Here is a 19,746-nt window from a genome sequence, read left to right on the forward strand (position 1 = left end):
GACATAACCGGTGGTTAAATACACATTGCTCCTAACATCAACGTGAATTTGATCGTCTGACATCTCCAGGTTCCCACTAAGTACAGTGCACACAGAGACCAAGAAACACAGGCAGTATTCCTATGGTGTACTACTTATAATAAAGTCTTAAAACTACATTTTAACATGGGGCATTTCTGAAAGATAGGGCCACAAGATGAGGTAATATTATATCCAATATAAATTTAAGTAGTCAATAGTCAGATTTAGCAGCAACTCAAAGTCATTCTTCTAGAAACACATTTATTTCTCCCAAAGGGCAAAGGCTAACCTTTAAGCAGTATTTACATTATACAGAACAAGTTCAATATCTGTACAATTCCCTAGGATCCCTAGAAAAAAAAAAGTCAAACCGCAAAGTGGTCAAACAATAAAGAGGACAAAAAAGGCAAAAAAAAAAAAAAAAACAGACAAACAGACAAAAGATGAGTTTCCTGCCACAAGCTTCACTTCAGGACAAAAAACACCAGGCTAAGCCGGTGTCAGGGAGAGACAGAACAAAAATCAACTCATAAAAATAACATTATGAAATGCTTATATAATGGTGTGGTTCAAGTTCAGAAATGTCCAAGGCCTTTGTGACCATTAACATCATGAAAGTATACCATTTATGTACCATTGGACAGCGGACCATTCAATTATTGTAAACAGAGAGAGAAGACTTGTCTCCACTTGTCTTCCAGCCATGCTGAACACTGCCAAAGACACCGATGATGGATGTTGAGGTGATGGACACACCAAGGGTTAAGTGTGTAATCTCCCCACCAGCCTGCTTGTTGTTTTGAGGAATGTTATCGTGGGATAGATGGTCGAGCCTGTTCAGCATGACGTCGCAGTGGTTCCTGTCTTTTCATCAGAGGGGCAGTAACGATACTCCTCTTAGGGCAAACACACACACCCATCTCAAACAAGCACAAAATTGCCTGCTTACAGATTTACTCTTGTCCTCTTAGTCACACAACCAACCTTAAATTACGTGTGTGATTGTGCGCATATCACAGACAGCGCAAGCAAGTCCACACATATACAGTACATGCTCTTTCTCTTTTGAAAGCTTCGGATGGAGATGTTGCACAAGATCCTCAGAGGTTTGTCTCATCCCACGTTGAGTCATTCATGCTCTTTAACACCCTCCTCACAACCTTTTCCAGATCCTTCCGTGCTTTCTGCTCCTCCTCCAGGGACCTCTTCATTTTCTTATTATCCTGTGAGGTAAAACAATCTTATCATTCATGTCACTGGCCCAAAAAATGTGAAACATCTAATGTTTCAAACTTCTGATGTGCAAGATGGAGAACAGGAAACGCCCATTTCACTAAATTCTAAGATCTGAGAGTCACATATTAGATAAATCACACTATTGTTTTCTTTCATAAAACATCCTATTCATAAACAATCACCTGTTTCAGCTCTTGAACCTCATCCCTCAGGGCGTACACCACATCCACCAGGCTCCTGTAAGATGATAAAAATGCACAGGTCAGCACATCAGTGATGCACACAAGGCTGGTTATTAAAGGATAGGTTCAAGTCCCCCAAGTCTATCTTAAAATAACACTCACAGAACAAGGGCGGTGGATTTTGTCTCCCCATCACTTACATTTGATTCACATTAGGAATGGATCACTTCCAAGCCAGTATGGACGAGAGGAACAATTACATCAACCAAAATCTGTTTCATTGCACATATGCGCCTGTGAGTGTTGTTTTAAGACACACTTGAAAAGATGTGAGCCTATCCTTTTAGCTCAGAGTAGCAGCATAAAACAAAAGCAGTTGGTTTACCAATAATTACGACGTCAAAAGTAGCAGCTGACATTGCAACTTTTTACTTCATGGATGGTCTGGTGATATTCTATACTTTTTATTGCTGATGATGACAACATGAAAAGAGCATATCCAAGAATAATTGAGCCTACTAACGAGCTCTCAAAGCCTGAAACAGCTTATTCCTCTGTGTAATAGATGCCCATTGTTATTAAAAACACATCAACAAGCAACACTCTTGCACTCAATGTTCCTTCATTACGATCAACATGGGCTCTATAGTTGCTTCTGCTATTGAAGATACTCACTAGAGCACCATGTGTATTAATCCGCAGCTGAAAATAGCCTCAAATAAATGCACTATTAACTCCTGTTTGAGTAATTTTTGCAACAATATACAGTGTCCAGCTGTTTTATAAAATTACTGAGCCTTTTTTTTTTTTTTTTTTAAGATTTAAGTCTTCAGTAGGAACAAATAAGCTTCGGGCATTGTTGGTTTTGGCCTACATGGGTTTTATAATATGTCAATACAGTGATTCAGGGCAAAACTGAAGTGTAAGAGATGCATCCATTATCCTACTTTTCTTCTGCTGTACTTTGTCCGTTGCGACTGGGATCCTCCACAAGGTTTTTCTTCTCACCGGGGATGATCACATGCAGCCCTGTTTCCCTTCGCGGTCCTGTTTCAAAACAGAAGTGCACTCAAAAATCGGTACGTTGCTTTGTCTCACCTTGTAGTAAGATGAGACCGTACAGAACTTCTTTATTGAAACGAGTGACAGAATCAAAGAGAACCAAGCACAGACCAAAATTGGCAGTAGTAGTGTGTTAGTCATACAAGACAAGAGATCAGGAAAGTAAAGGGAAATGAGAGGCTGTGAAGATATCTGGTAAAAAAAAACAAAAAAAAAACACACATGCTAATCCATTCATTCATGTAACAATTCTCTCAATCTGAAATTAATGAGAACTCCAGCATCTTCCCCAAAAGACAACAAACACCAAACACAATCAGATTTGCTGTTCTCACAAATCACCAGAATGCCAGTGTCTACCAAATGACAGATTTATTCAAAACTCATAATACAGCGTTTTGGGACTTGAACACTTCAGCAGAGTACAACAAATACACTGAAGGTGCTGTTTGCAGATAAGACATGGTCACATGTGTGAACTGAATACAGCATTAGGACAACGTTGGTCAAAGACAATTGGTCTCTTTTCAGCCTGCCTGTCCCACAGTTTGTCTTCTTAAACCACAGAATACACCTGTCACAAAGTATAGCACATGATATAAGGACAGTGATATTCTTAGCTCAAATATTCATAGAAGGTAGAATGGATTTATATTTTCTTGCTCCATAACAACTAGTATTTACAGAAAGGGAGACTATGTGCTCTTATATTTCAAGTTCACTCTGTCAGTTTTCTGGGGTTGAATGAGTAGTTCATATAGAAATGTTCCTGTATAATCACAGCCTCTTGTTTCTTTATTTTTATTTTTTACCCTCAATGCTTTTACACTATGAATGAGCATTTACTTTACAATAACACTGAATACTCAAGTCTACCTTTAGGTCTATATCATACACACTCTAGATAGACGACAAAAAGTACAGAATTTAACAGATTCTATCCCCCACCCCACTGGCCTGTTACATGATTGTGCAAAATAATTCAAACACTTCATGTTATAATTTTTTGTGTAAACTTTGATACAGAGCAATACGATTGTAAAAAAGAAAACAAATAATTCTTCCAGGAATCATTTTGTAAACATTGACATACAGAATAAAACATAAATAAAAAAAAACACCTGTATACAAAATAATGAATACAATAAAGAAATCAGAAACAGTAAATAGTACTGTAACATGGACCAATATATTCCGTATGTCACCCACATTGCTTGCTGTAAGAGGTGATAAGACTCTACTGTAAGTGGATTCCAACCTGTACTTTTAATACCATCACTGGAAAAATACTTCTTCATAAAAATAGTCATTAATGCAAGAGATAGCATGGGAAACCTCGAAAGCCAGACAACACAAAGGCATGTCTGGCTTATGAGGCCGTAGCATAGGTGCTAGTTGTGTTTTTGACATTACGCTAACCTGGTCAAAATTGTCAGAGTCTGGTAACAGCTACGACTTAAAGAAAGAGTTCAACATTTTGGGAAATAGGCTTATTCGCTTATTTGTCAAGGGTTTGATGAGAAGATAGATACCACTCTCATGTCTGTACAGTGAATATGAAGCTACAGTTAGCAGCTGGTTTGCTTAGCTTAGCTTAGCATATCTTAGGGTAAACACTGGAAACAGAGGAGCCCAGCTAGTTTTAAGTAATGAGTTGTTTGCTGTTCTCTTGGAACTAAAAGATTTAAACATAAAATTAGATTATACTTGTTTGCTTTCTTTCCATTAGTAAGACAAAAAAAAATCAATATCAAGCTCATGTTTGTGTGTTAGGTATAGAGCTGGAGTAGGGACATGTTTTGCCTAGCTTAGCATTAAAAGGTGCCCTGCCACATGTATTTCATTACTTTGTGGTGATGTCTGAAGTTCTACCATGGACTCTGTAACATTTTTTGTGGAAAAAAATGCCTTTGCTACCTTGTTGCAAGCCATTCTAGCGTGGTATAGAAAGCCTGCAGGAAGACTCTCCTCGATTTCTGTCAGTTTTCCTTAATATTCAACAAGCTAAGCTGTTTGAATCTGATTGGCTAACAGCTAGCCAATGAGAGCCTGGCTGTCAGAATCCTTTATCCAGCACAACTGGGTGAGCTAATGTATGCTAAGTAATGAGCTCAGGCAACATGATGTCAGACTGAGCAGCTTTTGTAATTGGCCTGATTTCTCTGCCTATTTCTTTTCAGTGGCTAGAGCTGGCAGAGGAGGTAGCAGTTCATTTTCACATTCACCACATAACACAACACATATGGACCTAACATATTTAAAAAAGAAATACAAAGAAAAACGCTTCTGTGTGGCAGGTTTAAGCCTGGAAATGGGGCAACAGTTTCCCTGGCTCTGTCCAAAGGTTGAAAAAAATCCATGTACAAGCACCTCTTAAGATCACTATTTAACATATTATATCTGGTTTGTTTATTGTATTTAAATAGTGAGCTTTAGAGGTGCTGGTAGATGGACTTTGTTACCTTTGGACAGGGCCAGGCCAGCCATTTCCCCCTGCTTCCAGTCTATATGCTATAAACTGCTGTTAGCTAAACTAAGCTAACCTGCTCCTGGCTCCAGCTACAGACAGATCTGAGAGTGGCGTCGATCTTCTTGCCCAACTCTCAATAAAAAAATTGAATAGGCGCATTTCCCAAAATGTCGAACTATTCCTTTAACTAGCAGGAGACATTAAACAAAGGCATTTGATTTTTATTACAGCTGTGTAAGGCTGTTAACAGTTTATTGGTGTCAGGCTGGTATGCTATGCCTGGTTAAAATGAAGCTTTTTATTTTGTTAACGCACTAACTTGAGGTTTAAAACTAAATATAAATGTAACCCTGTAGAACCACGGACAGACAGCAACATTACTGGATGGAAGATCAGGCTTTAAAGGATGATGCTTCGGAGACTACACAATACAGTAAATCATTCAAATGAGTAACTTAAAGGGTCAGTTTGCCAAAAATATTTTACTCTAGACATAGTATCTAGTGACGCAGAAATTTTCCAGGTTACTGACGTTGATATTTCTGCTTACACAACTTTACATGAATTTAGTTTGTGGTGCTCGCAGGATTGAAAAAAATAAACTTATAAAACTATGTGTCTGGAAACCTGTGAACAGTATCATAGTGACACATTCTGCAGTAGGAAGTAGTTTGTGGACTGTTGACAGTGCGTTCTTTGGATTATCCAGAGTAATGGGTACAATAAATCCTGGAAAGATACATTGGTGTGTAAATGTAATTTTTCAAAGCTGCGAGCACCACCAACAAAATCACATACACTTCTATTGTATCGGAGTACAGGAAGAAATCTCAATCTTAAACTTAGCATTCACTAGCTCTTATCTAGCTGGAGAAAGCTTGACAAGAGAGTGACCTGTATGTAATAATCTCCTCTTTCTGTAGCAGCTACTTAGAATAATGAACCGTGTTTCACAAAGAATTACATTTAGCAGGGGTTTTTAGTAGTTAGTAGCTATTGGTCATATGGTATGTTAAATCTAATCCTGTTTAGCAACATAAATAAAGATTCAAAATGATGAAAACAGCAATGTTTTAAAGATTTCTTTTGCATGCTGCTATATTATCAGGCAACAGGGGCAAGTGTGCCTGAACCTGTGCGTGTGTGTATGGCATCTGTGCTATGTTTGAGCATATATACTCTAGAAACACATACTGGAGAGAAGTAGTACATGGTAAATAGAATACACTCATTCCTGAATTTACACTCGTTCCTGAATTACATCTGAATATCAGACAGGAAAAGATCAGTCCCAACCTCTCCCTCCCCTGGTTATCCCTCCCCTATAGTCCACTCCACACCCCTCTACTCCCTGTTGAGAGTCTGCCACATTGATGGTCAAAGAAGGGAAGTGGTCACATTCAAGATAAATTAACAAGAATTACCAAACACTTACTGCATGACAACTACACAAATAGAGGAGGCACATAAAAGGGAAAGTGGCGAAGGCAACAGGGAGATGCTTAAAACATCTTAAAACAATCTAAAAACAAATAAATAAACCAAATAAGTTAACAAAAAAAATTAACAAATATAAAATAAAAAATAAATAGATAAATAAATAAAAAAATCTAGTTTCTTTTAATCGATTGAAGGTAAAAGAGGTAAGCGTGCTGTACATTACATTTCAGTACAGCGTGGCAGTACTGAACGTTCTTTAGTTCTGGTGAGAGATGCAGCTCTTACGCGGCACTGAACCCATCCTGTAACTGTGGGTGGTCCAGATGGAGTCATAGTCAGAGTCCTCCGAAAGGTCAGAGGACAATTCTGGCCGTGACACGCTGCTACGGCGGCCCGGGGAGTCCATACAGGACCGGTCCACATCGGCCAGCACGTGGTTGTGCATCAGGTCAGTGCCCTGCCAGGCTGGTCGGGGCGGAGCCAAGTTTGGCGATGATGTCGCAAAAGTAGAGGGAGGAAACGGTGGGCGAAACAGAGGAGGGACGGTGCAGAAGGAGAAGGCAGCATATGCAGCACGCAACAAATGGTAAATCATAAAAAAAACAATGAGAGATGCAGGATGGGAGAAGGTAATAGCACAGTATGGAGAAAACAAAAAATGATGTAAAAAAGAGAAAAAGGAACTCGAGGTAAAACAGAGCAATGCCAAAAGTGAGGAGTGAAAGACAGACAGACAGAAGGAGAAGATACTGTTAGAAAGATCAGTTCAGAATACCAGTTGAAGAAAGGCACTGAGTAACAGAATACAAGTATAGCAGTAACAAAGACAGCAAGCTCCAGTATGAACCTATCTTCTTTTGTGTATGCACAAAAGTACGATTTGGTGTTTTCTTACTGGAATTAAGAGTCTGCCTGGTTTTGGCGCTGGTGCAGTATGCCTCAATAACTTTCAGGATCTGGGCATCTTCTTCCAGAGCAGCTGTACCTGAGAAAGAGAAGGTGAAGGGGAAATAATAAATTGTCATGCTCATGTCCATCAGATCCCTGGTCACTGTTTACAAATTACAGTATCTACAAACAGTACACTTATTTTCTTTCTTGCCGAGAGTGAGGTGAGAAGATCAATACCCCTCTTATAGCTGTCGGAACATTAGCTTAGCTTAGCTTAGCAAAAAGTTTGTTGTTGTTTTTTTGTTACACATATGTGGTTTTCTGGGGAGTTGTAACACCATGATAGCCGTTTCTCCTCTACTAAGTTAAGCTAACTGTCAATGACTGTATCGTTATACTTAACAGACATAAACACAAGTGTTAGTGATTCTCTCATCTAACCCTCAGTAAGAAAGCGAATAAGCAAATAATCCACAAACTCTGGACATAAATATGAAAGATTTTAAACGTACTCTTCCTCAAGGCAAACTCCTCTTCAGACTGTTTCCTCTCAGGCTTGCGCTTGGGAAGGAGTTTCTTCACACTCTTAGGACTTTTACTAAGATCCTGAAAAGAAAGTGAGACGATTGTATGACAATTAGAAAATCTACATAACAAAACCATATCAAGAAGTCTTAACTACATAAAAACACGGGCCCTCACCTCCTTGTAGCAGAGGGCTGCAGACGGTCGTAAAGGGGGTGCGGGTCGCAGACAGCTCAGACTCCAGGGTTTGGGGGTGTTGGGTGGTTCCAGCGGGCCCCACATCATGGTGCTGTGAGACATTCCATGGGAGGAGGGGTGAGGCAGGGTGTGGTAGGTGGGAGCCACCGTCATGCCCCTTCCCTCAGCATGCCGGGATGGGGTGAGAGGGTGAGATGGGAGCTGAGGAACAAAAACAAAAGGCCGTATGTAATTAGATTTATCACTAAACAGTTCTGCTCCTCCACTTTACAACTGCTCTTAAATGCTTATTTAACACCAAGAAATTATATGTTTAGTATGTACTTTTCAGAAAGAAACTCTGGGTCACAGTGAAACTAGGCAGGAGTGCATCTCCAATACAGCGACAATGTAGTTGTACATGGACCAAGTTATTAAAAACACTGCAAATATTCATCGGTCCTTTTGGGAACCGCAGCCCTCAGTAGCACAGATGTCATCTACCCCATCCACATCCTGCAGCACCTCCTGGGGGAACCCAAACCAATCCCAGGCCAGATGGGACGTGTGCATCTCTGGTGCATTTGAAGATGCTCAAAATACCTCTACAGGGAAGCCTCCTGCATGTGACCCCCTGTTTTTAATGAGCCTAAAGATTAGAAGAACATTACATTCCCCATTAACTGAAGTCCCGCAGACAGTTACCTCTTGCCACAATGCAGCCACCAACATGCAAGTGGCCAATTGTGAATAAAATTCTCATTATTGTTGATTGTTTATTCAAGGGATAAAGCTGAATGTGGATAATTACGTATTTGCATTGTATTTCTAGTGAGAGAAATAAGCCACTTTACACAGGGCTGAACAGTAATTGCTAGCATTATGTGAGGCAAACCTCTGATGGCAGATACAAATCTGTGAGAAATCAGCATATATAGTTACAGTGTTTACACGACATTAGGGCATAAATAAAAAGAAGAAAAAAAAATCCTCTGTATGTGGGTATGTAAAGATTAGCTCCTGACCGTGTGGCAGGGAACAGTGAGGGGTTTGTGGCTGGGTCCTGTGGCTGCAGTGTGTTTGATCTGTCTGGTCAGGTGTTCCACCCAGTCCTTCAGGTCATGCTGGTTGGTGCAAACCACGTGGAGACGGTCAAACATTGTGCCTGCCGAGACAGAGACAATGAATTTAAAGGCCTCATGTGTAAATTATGTGTAAATTAAAGACACTCTTGTTCGTCTCATGTTCGCCTTACCATTGAGCTCAAAGGCGTTTTTATGGGCTTCACAGTCTTCTAGTTTGGTCACTGTCATGCTGGCCAGGGGCAATTTTCCCTGCAGATGGAAATCATCCCATCAAGATGCAACTGAGACATTATCTTTCAATCACTATATCAAGTACAGAACTCTAAGGTTACACACTAGAGTGGAACAGAAAATCAAGACTGATCTGAGAAAATGTAAATTACTGACCTGGAATATGAAGCCACTCATCCTGGGGCTGGCAGACAACATGAGAAGGACATGAGGGAAGAGCATGAGGTAACGCTCACTCTTCTCCTGTCAAATAAGAATGAGAGAGAAAGAGAGCGGGAATGCAAGAAAATTATAAGGTGTAATCCAGTTTGTATATCAACACTCTAGTATGTAAACATTTGACTAAAGACGAGATAAAACCATTTCAAACTGTCTCAGAGAAAAGTCACATTAGTGTGAATTATCGGTCATTCATTATCTGAATGATCTTCTTGATGAAGTGCACCTTTCATGTGTCAGTTATTCACATTACCACAACAAACCATAGGCTGTTGGTGCATTATGCATTTTGCTTCACGAACATTAGGATATTATAACACCCACTTTAGGTCTTTTATTTCTTACATCCTCTTTCATCTCAAAAAACTCTTTCAATCGCCACTCAAATGCTCCGTTTTCTTTTTCTCTTTGTTTTCTTTGTATCATAGCTAGTTAGCTGCAACAGTAACAGGAACACAGCACAGACAGGCCACAGCAAGTTCAAGGTAATTTCCGCAGAAGTCTACAAAGTTATAAAATTATTATTTAGCTTTTCTGACAAATTATATAATTTCCTTGTGTCCCTGTAGGAAACATTCAATGGCTGGGTATCGGTCCACAGGCCAGAGGTGGGTTGCAGCTGATCAAAACAACTGCAATTTTTTAAGCTATATAATGTAAACAAACCATCAAAAAGGCAGTAGCAGCAAGGAAAAAAGTTCACACCCTCTACAGTTGATGTGAAATTGATAAGTTTTAGAATTAATTTTTGAAAGGTTGTCCTCAGTTTTAACCTCATTCATTATCGTGAATCTTTGACATGAACCAGACCATTTTCAACAATGCAAGCAGTAACTGAAAACGCTCTCATGTCAAGCAAATTACATTATAGTATTTAATTACAATATAAAACTTTAGGTGAGGTACTATTAAATCATAATGGAGAAAAATGTCTGGAAAGATGTCACTTTTGGTCAATCCTTTAAACGTGTTCTCATAAACATTCATTAGGCAGAAGCTTTTGTCCAAAGCTACTTACAATTTGTGTATTCAAATCCGATAGTGCTTTTTTTTTATCGCAATTAAGGTCCACTTAAGATGCCATGATTAAAAGATCCATTTTGCTCTTCTCAGCCACAGAGAACTGGGAGTTAACTTATGATAAATACATGATCACTGAGTTTATTGAAAGCTGAAATATGGTGATGATCCAGACTTTCCTGTCAAGTAATAAACACGATTTAATAATGATACTGTATGAAGCAGCCGTAGATGTATCTTACCAAATTGTAACAGCTACTTTAATCAAATCTAAAGAAATTGGTTGTTTTCTTACTTTTCTTCATCTAAAATGACTGATGTGTACTTATTAGCCAAAAGTTTGTTTCATTCATGTTATATTGTCCTTTGATAAAACATCAATTTAATGCAACTTTAACAAAAATGAAATACTTATATTGATAAGTAACCCAAATGTGCTACAGCGTTAAAAAAAACGTAATCTAACTATAAATTAAGGATTCTGTGTGTGTGTGTGTGTGTGTGTGTGTGTGTGTGTGTGTGTGTGTGTCTTTCAAATGCTCCAAACGGGCACTGCACTAGTTAGTTAAATGGCAATAGAAAATCCTGTAATTTATACATTCACAGCTGAAGTCAGCAGTGAGCGTAATGGCTTGGGCAAAATGTATTGGAGAAGCAATATTCGTAGCAGTTTTTAGCTGAATGAGGTGCAGGCGGAGGAGGTCGATGGTGCTGGTACCTCTAAACCAGGACTCTGGACTAAGACCTGGCTCATGTAGAGCACCGAGCCCAGGGTCTTAATGGCATCCCCCTCCCACAGCCGGATGGACTCGGTGAGAATCTGCAGCTCCAGCTCCTTGCGCTTCCGCACCTCCTGGCACTGTGCCTGACACAATTGGAAACAAAAAACTGCTTAAAGACTATTCATTCATTTATTTCATATTAAGTCTGGTTACATGCTACATTTGACAGGGTAGGAAGTGAGATCATCTTACAGAAAGATTTTTGAAAGACGCCATGCACTTCTGAATGTCTGGTCGGTCAGGATGACTCTCCTGGGGGGAAAAAAAGAAACGTGTGGGTTGTTAAGCACACATCATAACACAAGTGCTCTCGACAGATCATTAGATACACACCTCCATGTGCCTCTCTAGCTCTTTGAGTAAATTGGGGTATTTGTCGAGTCTCATAAAGGGTTTGCTGAGGCCTGTGGTCAGGGTGAGAATCCCAGGACTGACTGCACCCTTCCCCTCCATGAACTCTCCCAACACTTCACTGCAAGAGGACAGAAAGAGAGAGAGACAGGGAGACAAAATAAATGATTAATTTAGCTTATCATGTGACCTTGATGACCTACACTGACTTTTCAGTCAACATCACAAACGGTAACTTCCCAGGTTGCAAACCAAAACATCTTCATGGAGGTGGGATTATTTCCAAGACTGTTTTTTTTATTTTTAGGTATACCTACCTTCAACTAGGTGTATCTAATAATACAACCTAATAATGCAACTGGCAACTAAGTGCAATAAAAAAAAAACACTGCAGTTAAGTTGAAACAGCACTTCTCACACAGCTTGGGAAAGCAGTATTTGTTGCAGTGTATTGTCATTCACAATAGTTTAAAAATTAACGCGTTAATCTCGTTGCGATTAATGGTCTAGAATAACGCGTACATTTTTTTTTAAGCGCATTAATCGCATGCCGCCATTTATTAATTTATTTTCACTTCACTCGACTTCGCATCGTGCCTAACAGGCTACTATTTTGACTCTTTGCCGCACTTTTACTTATCATCAAGCTGCCATACTTCCTCCTAACATATCCTACTGCTGCAGGCTGCAGGCATGATGGAAAAATGCAGCAGCAACACAATTCTGAATGGCGCTTTATATTTTTTTTTATTTTTCAAAACTCCCGGACGGCTCGTAGACAAGTCGAAAGCCATAGGCACATTGTATAAAGCCGAATTAAAATATAACCGAAGCACGTCAAGCTTGAGCTACCAGCTACGAGCTAAGCATAGTAGCTCAGATTGATGCTAGTGGGCTCAGGCAAAGCACTATTTTGGAGAGTGCTACTCGCCGACCTGTTGTTGAAACCAAAGTGCAAAGTCCAAACGCTGTCTCATCAACCAGTGATCAAAATCATTTAGAAGTTACTGCACACTATATTGACTCTGGTAAGTAGTGCTGGGTACCGAAACGTGCCAACCTAAACGGTAGTAACGAGACCGAATAAGAACGAAAATTTCGGTGCCTGACTTTACACTACACCTGACAGCATGTAACGTTAGCCTACCTTTAGCTAGCAGCTGGATTAAACACGGTTAAAATGCTGACAGCGAACGTTAAACAGAGTAAAGTGTGACTGTATTTCAACACCGGGACCTAACAGTCTGCTCTGCAGCGCAGCAGCAGCCTTTGTCGGAATTAAACAACGCAGACGGTGCGTTCGCTTAAAACAGGTAGGCTCAAGGTGCATTCACAGTAATTGTAAAATACCATTTTCCCATCTGGTGGTTGTTTTTGTCGTTCAACAGCAATTTACTGGTGAAATAAGTTATTGTTATAGTTATTACATTATTATTAAATCTTAAATTTTGACCAGGGCCTTAACAATAAACAAGTTCCTGACTGTTCTTGACCTTCTTTTTTTTCTTTTTTCTTCTTTTGTTTACAGTAAATAAATAATAAACTAATACAAATCTTAAAGTCAAGTTCATAAATTAACTTTCTTTGCATTCATTTGATTCCCAATCAAGATACACTGGTAAGAATTGCTTTTCCATTGTTAAAATTGTTCCATTGTTATTAAAAACAGTTCTGAAATGCAAAATAATAGAATTTTACATAAAACATGTGATTAATCGTAACTATAGACTATAGAAATTCAGCGATTAATCAAATGAATCGTTTGACAGCCCTAATTTATAAAAATAGGCAGTTCACATTATTTAGATCCCCTGTGTCAGCTGAGTTAAAGAAAAACGTCCTCTCAGTTCTCTAAAACAAACAAATTTTAGATCAGGTCTGATTGTCCTTGGGCCTTTTTCAGACTGTTCCTGAGTGTCCTGGGGTCCCTTCCTGAGTTGGGACTCTATTTATTTATTTTATAATCTATTTATGCAGGTTCAGAGTGGGTTAAACATGTCGACCTGTACCCCCTGTACTCACTGTAATTTGCTCTTGTAATTTGCTCTGAACCTGCAAACAAATCTTTCTTTCATTCTCTCTCCTTCAGCCTGTATCCACTTGTGTTGATAATACAAAAAGCTGACTGCAGGGTTTGAAAGCTGCCACAACCATCAAACAGTACAACTGTATAACAAAGAAAAACTCCACAAACTCCAACAATATAACCAGTCCCTTTTCTAATACAAGCTGTCACAAACAGCTGTTTCCTTGTGTATGTAACATGAAAGCCCTATTCTTCTTCCCGCTGCATGAAAACAGGTTTAAAAGACTTTAAAATAAAACTAAATGTAGTTGATGTATAAACGTACCTGTGCTGGGTGAGCAAATTAACTGCAGAGGGGTGGTTGGAGCAGTAACCGACATAAAGAGCCTTCATCTGTGGCATGAGGTTGAGGAAGAAGCCTCCCACCCTTTGCTGGCTCTCCGGAAGCCTGAAGACAAAAAAAAGGTCACACACTGATAAGATGCTTCTATGCAAACTTCCACACACAGACAAGAAAATAGAGCAGAAGTATATGGAATGTGTATGTGTGCCACAGGCCAAAAGTGCCACAATATATGACAAATTCCCTAGTCTATTGTTTAATCCAACATCCCTGTAGTACAGTCGGCCAGACACTAGATGTCCCTCTGCTTATTATGAAACAGTTAGGAGGATGCTGCTGCAGAGGGGCTGTGTGTGTGGGGAGGGACTAACTTGGTGCACTCTTCCAGCGATTGGACGAGCATCTGCTGGAAGGTGCTGATCTCCTCAAGGTTTCCCAGAATCAGAGCCACGTCTGAGCTGCTCAGTCTGCAAGAAAAAGACAGGATGGGTAAAGCAAAATGGTGACAACATATTCAGTAACGTGCAAAAGAAAGTCAAGCACTCAACCCAGATTTGTTGTTAGGGAGGTGTACAAAATCGGATTGATCCAGGTTCCTGTTATACAACAATCATGCTGAAATAATCAGGTTCTAGTTTTATGTGTAAATGAGTCGTACTTGTCAATGCTCTGAAGAGGTCGCAGGTAGTTTGTCAGGAGGCTCTGAAGGTCCTTGGAATATTCGGTCTCTGTTTCTAAAATGTTCTGCAACACCTACAATAGAAACAGAAAAAAAAACAGCTCTGTTTTTTGATACAGTCGTTTTATTACAGTTTAATTGTAGTTTAATTTGTAGTTGTAGCACAAATTGTGGTATAAATCCAATAAAACCTTATAACACATAAATGTTATAATGCAAATGTTTCTTCTATCCAATTCAAACACCCAAAGAGTGTGCTATATATGCACAAGATGTGCTTCAGAGTTTATACATGTTGTGTATGTATTTTGTGTGTAGTGAAAAATATGGAGGGATTCACAACACAGGTTCAGAAGGTGAGTCACATAACTGATCAGTGTTTTCACATTACATTCATTTATTCAGTCACGCAAGCATATACTGTGTCTCTGATAAGAATATAGCAAAAAGTCCTGGTTGATCAACTACTGTATATAATGAATTGTAATGAAGCATATTCTTTCATATCAGGAGGGTGAGACTTGACAATGTCAGTCCTACTTAAACAGTTACCTACAGCCAGCTGAGAGAACCAAATAAACAGACTAAAATAACTGTTCAAATAACAGTAATCATCCCCCGTTTGTAAGCAGTGTCTGCGTGCGTTTGTTTGTTTGTTTGTTTGTTTGTGTGTGTGTGATAGAGACAGAGAAAAATTAAAACAAATTGAAAACAAACTTTGCTCTCATCATGCAAATGTGATGGCAGAGAGCAGGCAAACCACTCCTGCCCTCAGCTGCAATACAGACATTTAGAGGTGAGAAAGTAGTCAATGGTTAAAGAGAATTGTGGTTTAGGAGATCAGCTAGATTTTATCTTGGTCCTCGATGAAATTACTTTCAGGCAAGAGAATTTACAAATGCTTAATGCAAAAAAGTATAGATACAGGCACAAATAAAAAGACAGAATCTCAGAATTTCAACATGCTGTTAGTGGAGAAAGGAGAGACAGAGAAGTGGGAAAGCAAGTCCTTACCAAGTTATAGTACGTCTTGCTGATCGCAGAGGTGTCAAAGCCTTTAGGTGGGCTCTTAAGAGTGCCAGACTTGGGGGACACTTGTTTGTCTGCAGCCAGAGACACAAGAAATGAATTAGGTCCCATTCAGACCAAAAACAGCGTGTGGGAGTGTCACTGAAACAGCCCATTTGTGTGAGGTCCTGTTGTGTTCTTTAACCCCTCAATGTAGCACAAGTAGACTTTATATTTCACAGTTACTGTTTTCTGTCAGATCGTTTATAGATCTCGACATTTCCGACCACACTTGAAGGCAGCTTCATTTCACGGAGAAAGAAAAGAGATGAGCAAGACAGATCGGCAGTGCTTTGCTGTTTGGCAAACATTCAGCTGACAAACTCCTGGGCTGCTTGTGTTTTAAAACTTTCTTGTGGCAGCGATAGAGGAACTGATACTGTTAACTGTACAGGACTCTAACACTGACAAGACTGAACGCCGGTTACATGATTGGCCACCGCAGCGTGATGTGGGGTTGCGTTTCTCCAAAACTTGAGTCGGTGTAAATTTTTCGCCGCCCCTGCGGCAAAGCCTCCCGCAGCCTAAACGCACTACCCCTTTTCTAAATGAATGGAAAGACATGTGTTTTTGCCACACCGTCTGACGACCGACGCAGGCGGTGTGAATGCAAACATGATCAGACGAACGCGAGGTGCGCTGCACTGCCTTTTTTGTTGAAGATACCCCGATCAGACCAGTTGCGTCTTTTTGTTATTCTTGCTCAGCAACCGTCGACTCACCTGTCCTTAGCCAACATTTTGCTGTGAAGTTAAATGACGTTGGGCGTTTTTTCTGATCTGAGTTGCAGCGAGCAAAAAGCTTCAAACAATTACAAAAAGCCAACCCAGGCTGCTAAAACGTGGTCTGTCTGATCTGAGCCTTAGGGCACATACTTCTTACCATTATATCTAATGAGACGTGAAAATAAGCATTTTCAATGAATACTTAAGCCTTAAGTAATTTATGCATGAAATATTAAATATATAAACGTGGGCCAACAGGAGTTTTTTGGCCTTATCCATTCAAATAGATTTTAATATGTGACATGACTTGTAGTTCCAAAATTATCTGTGGATGAGTGCTGATATGGCTTTAAATCAGTTAAGAAAATCTTGCATGAATCACTACCTAAAACACAGTTAAAAGACTCCAGAGTTTTCAACCCAACGCTCCTTCCAAATTCAGAAACTACAAATATAATTATCTGCATAAAGATATTTACAGCTATTGGCTAAAAATAACAGCTGTCGTTTTATTGCATGTCTAAAGCACAAAACGTCTTTACACTGATTCATATCCACAGTAAGTCCACATCAGCCATGCAAATTTGCACTTACAATATTTATTGAGGAAAAAAATAACAATAGCTCAACATTACTTGCTTCAGCAGCACTATTTCACCTCTTTTCCCTTCATCACATCTCAGCATTGCTGAGCAGCTTATCCCTACTCATATTATTGTTTTATTCTTATTCATATTGCTGTTTTTCTTGCTTTTCTCACATGAACCTTTTGTTGTATTTTATAGTTTGGTCTTACGATCACCAAATATTATCATTAAACTGTGAATAAGTTTGAAGAAATAAATGTCAGTCAAACAGAGGATCAGATTTTAAGCTGCCACCTCTTGCCAAATGGCACATCAACCTGTTTTACAAGGGGGAAAACAGCAGATCCCAGCAGGCCCTGAGAAGTAACAGATGTTGGGCTGTGTTACTGTCACGAGGCCAGATGGAATGGCAAGGACAATGGCAACTGTGATGTGATGTGTGTGATGTGAAACATCTGTTTAGAAAACTACTCAATCTTTCCAGCTGCTCTGTGATTATTCACAGACACATGCAGTAGAGGAGGACCTATTTAAATGATGTTGGAACGAATATAAGATAATGCTGTGAATTACTACACTGCTGTATTAATGTTGAAATTTTCAGAGGTAGATGAGTTACCTACCAGAGCCTTTGATCTCGCGGACATAGTTGCTAGGAAACCACCCAGTCCTGCCATTAAGCATCCCCTCCCACCAGCCACCGTCCTCCTGACGAGTCACGCCGATGATATCACCCTTATCAAAGGTGAGCTCATCCTCGTTGTTCTGCTGGAAGTTGAAACGCGCCCTCACCAGCAGCTGCTGTCCACTATTTTCTGACATGTCCTGACAAACGACAGAAGGATGTCACCAAGGAGAGAGAGAGAGAGAGAGGCAAAAGAAAAAATGAGCAGAAACAGTCAGAAGATGACAGAGTGATGGGGACAGTTTCTATGGAAGAGATGTAAAGTTAAGCGTGATTTATGGTTGTGGAGGCTCCACGCAGAGCTTTCGCCGTAGCCTACATAAGCGGCCTGATGTTTATACTTGTGCATTGGTGTGTGCGTCGATCTCTTAGCAGGGCAGGCACGTGTGTGTGCGTGAGGAGTGTGAGAAAAGTGACAACAAGAAGAGTTTCCATCTGGTTTGTTAAACAAACTCAACTAATATTGTGTAACATTAATTGCTCATTATTTCCATCCTTCGGAGATTTCACCATATTGCAACCAAAACCAAATTCCACTGTGACTGCAGTTCTTGCTGTCTTCCTGCAATTTAAACCCTAACTGAACGAAATCAAGCTTCATTTTTTTAAGCGATTTTACAATCTATAAATGAGTTGCGACAGACAGGTATGACTAACATCATCACAGAGAGCATAAACTACAACTGTAGTTTTTATTTTTATTTTGGGGGAACACTTCTTATTCTGTCATCTTGAATGTTATTGTCATTTTTCCTGATTTTGTGCCTTTAAGGAACTCTTAGTTGACGTTCAATCTCATTTTCATTCATTATTAATCATTTGTTCTAGTGCTGCTCAGGTTGTTGCACCAATGCAACAGAAAACACCTATGTGGGTGTGCAAGACCTTTAACAATCTACAGTATATATCATTATATACTTATGTCTTATAACCACGGACAACAAATACAAACTGTGAACTCAAATATCTAATCAATTGCTCTCTGACACAGTGTAATCAAAAACGGTACATTACACGCTTTACAAAAGGTAGTACGCACTGCATATCTGTGGCTTTTTATTGCATTATATTGGCGGGTGTTAATGTTATTGTGTGACTCTTTTCAGTGGACCAGATCTACTGTGTTCCTAGTCTCACATTGCCAGACCCACCTCCACAGCGCTGCTGAGGTGGGTTAACAACATGTGTTTACCTATGTAAATAGACCTGGGTGTACATTAACTGGCTCATGATCTAATAAAACATGTACACAACAAAGCATACAATTATGTTCCTGTATGGTGCACCCAGTCTTTATGACTTCATGTGATTGGTTTAGAAGATATTGCTTAAAGTTAAACAAATATTTGAACACAAACCATTGGCTCAACGGTGCTTTTCTAATTTCCAGTCAAACACTCAACACCATCTCTATTATAACCTTTCTCTTATCTTCATACCCCAATTTTCAGGCTCAATTTGCACCTTTTCACAAAAAACAACATCAGCCAATCAATAGTCTCCAGACCTTCCTCCACAGCGCTGCGGAGGACGGTCTGGCTAGTCCACACAGCAATCCGGGATGGGAGAAAAATGAGCTCTTGTTTATTGGCATTTCTTTAAACCACTCACAATCGTCTTGGGTGCTAAGCGCCGAGCGGAGCCACGGTGCCGCTGCAAAATAGCCTCGGGAAGGAACTTGGTTTGGTGGAACATGCCTACGTTCAAAAGGTTGTTTTAGTCGTGCAACAGAAAACTCAGATCCAACAGATAGTGTGGCTAGCTGTCTGGATTTACCATGCAGTGATCTGTGGAGCAGTTAACCATAGTCCTCATAAATCCACCGGAGTTTAAAATTACAACACAAAGAAAGCGGAAGGTAACGGCGGAATTTACGGCAGAACGAGAGCAATCCCAGAAGTGGAACTTCGTGGATATATACTACAGTGTTCCTAAACTGTG

General features: G+C 39.8%; 1 protein-coding gene across 2 annotated transcripts in view; it reads right to left on the reverse strand.

Annotated features, from left to right (window-relative positions):
- Window positions 1–440: 440 nt before the first annotated feature.
- Window positions 441–19,746, reverse strand: part of arhgef7a (Rho guanine nucleotide exchange factor (GEF) 7a) — a 30,142-nt gene continuing 10,836 nt past the window's right edge. The window contains exons 5-21 of one of the 2 annotated variants that reach the window (XM_028590758.1): window positions 17,744–17,945; window positions 15,755–15,843; window positions 14,720–14,814; window positions 14,433–14,528; window positions 14,044–14,166; window positions 11,675–11,813; window positions 11,534–11,593; window positions 11,278–11,424; window positions 9,477–9,563; window positions 9,260–9,338; window positions 9,030–9,169; window positions 8,005–8,226; window positions 7,815–7,908; window positions 7,307–7,396; window positions 2,387–2,486; window positions 1,440–1,494; window positions 441–1,244 (exon numbers count right to left, since the gene is read on the reverse strand). In XM_028590758.1, coding sequence (XP_028446559.1) covers window positions 1,122–1,244; window positions 1,440–1,494; window positions 2,387–2,486; window positions 7,307–7,396; window positions 7,815–7,908; window positions 8,005–8,226; window positions 9,030–9,169; window positions 9,260–9,338; window positions 9,477–9,563; window positions 11,278–11,424; window positions 11,534–11,593; window positions 11,675–11,813; window positions 14,044–14,166; window positions 14,433–14,528; window positions 14,720–14,814; window positions 15,755–15,843; window positions 17,744–17,945 — 1,941 coding nt within the window. In that variant the 3' untranslated portion in view covers window positions 441–1,121. Of the gene's footprint in view, window positions 1,245–1,439; window positions 1,495–2,386; window positions 2,487–6,615; window positions 6,877–7,306; window positions 7,397–7,814; window positions 7,909–8,004; window positions 8,227–9,029; window positions 9,170–9,259; window positions 9,339–9,476; window positions 9,564–11,277; window positions 11,425–11,533; window positions 11,594–11,674; window positions 11,814–14,043; window positions 14,167–14,432; window positions 14,529–14,719; window positions 14,815–15,754; window positions 15,844–17,743; window positions 17,946–19,746 lie in introns of those variants that run through there. The other variant, XM_028590759.1, reaches the window with a different exon arrangement.

Source organism: Perca flavescens, chromosome 11 (genome assembly GCF_004354835.1).
Source record: "Perca flavescens isolate YP-PL-M2 chromosome 11, PFLA_1.0, whole genome shotgun sequence".
Classification (NCBI taxonomy): Eukaryota; Metazoa; Chordata; class Actinopteri; order Perciformes; family Percidae; genus Perca; species Perca flavescens.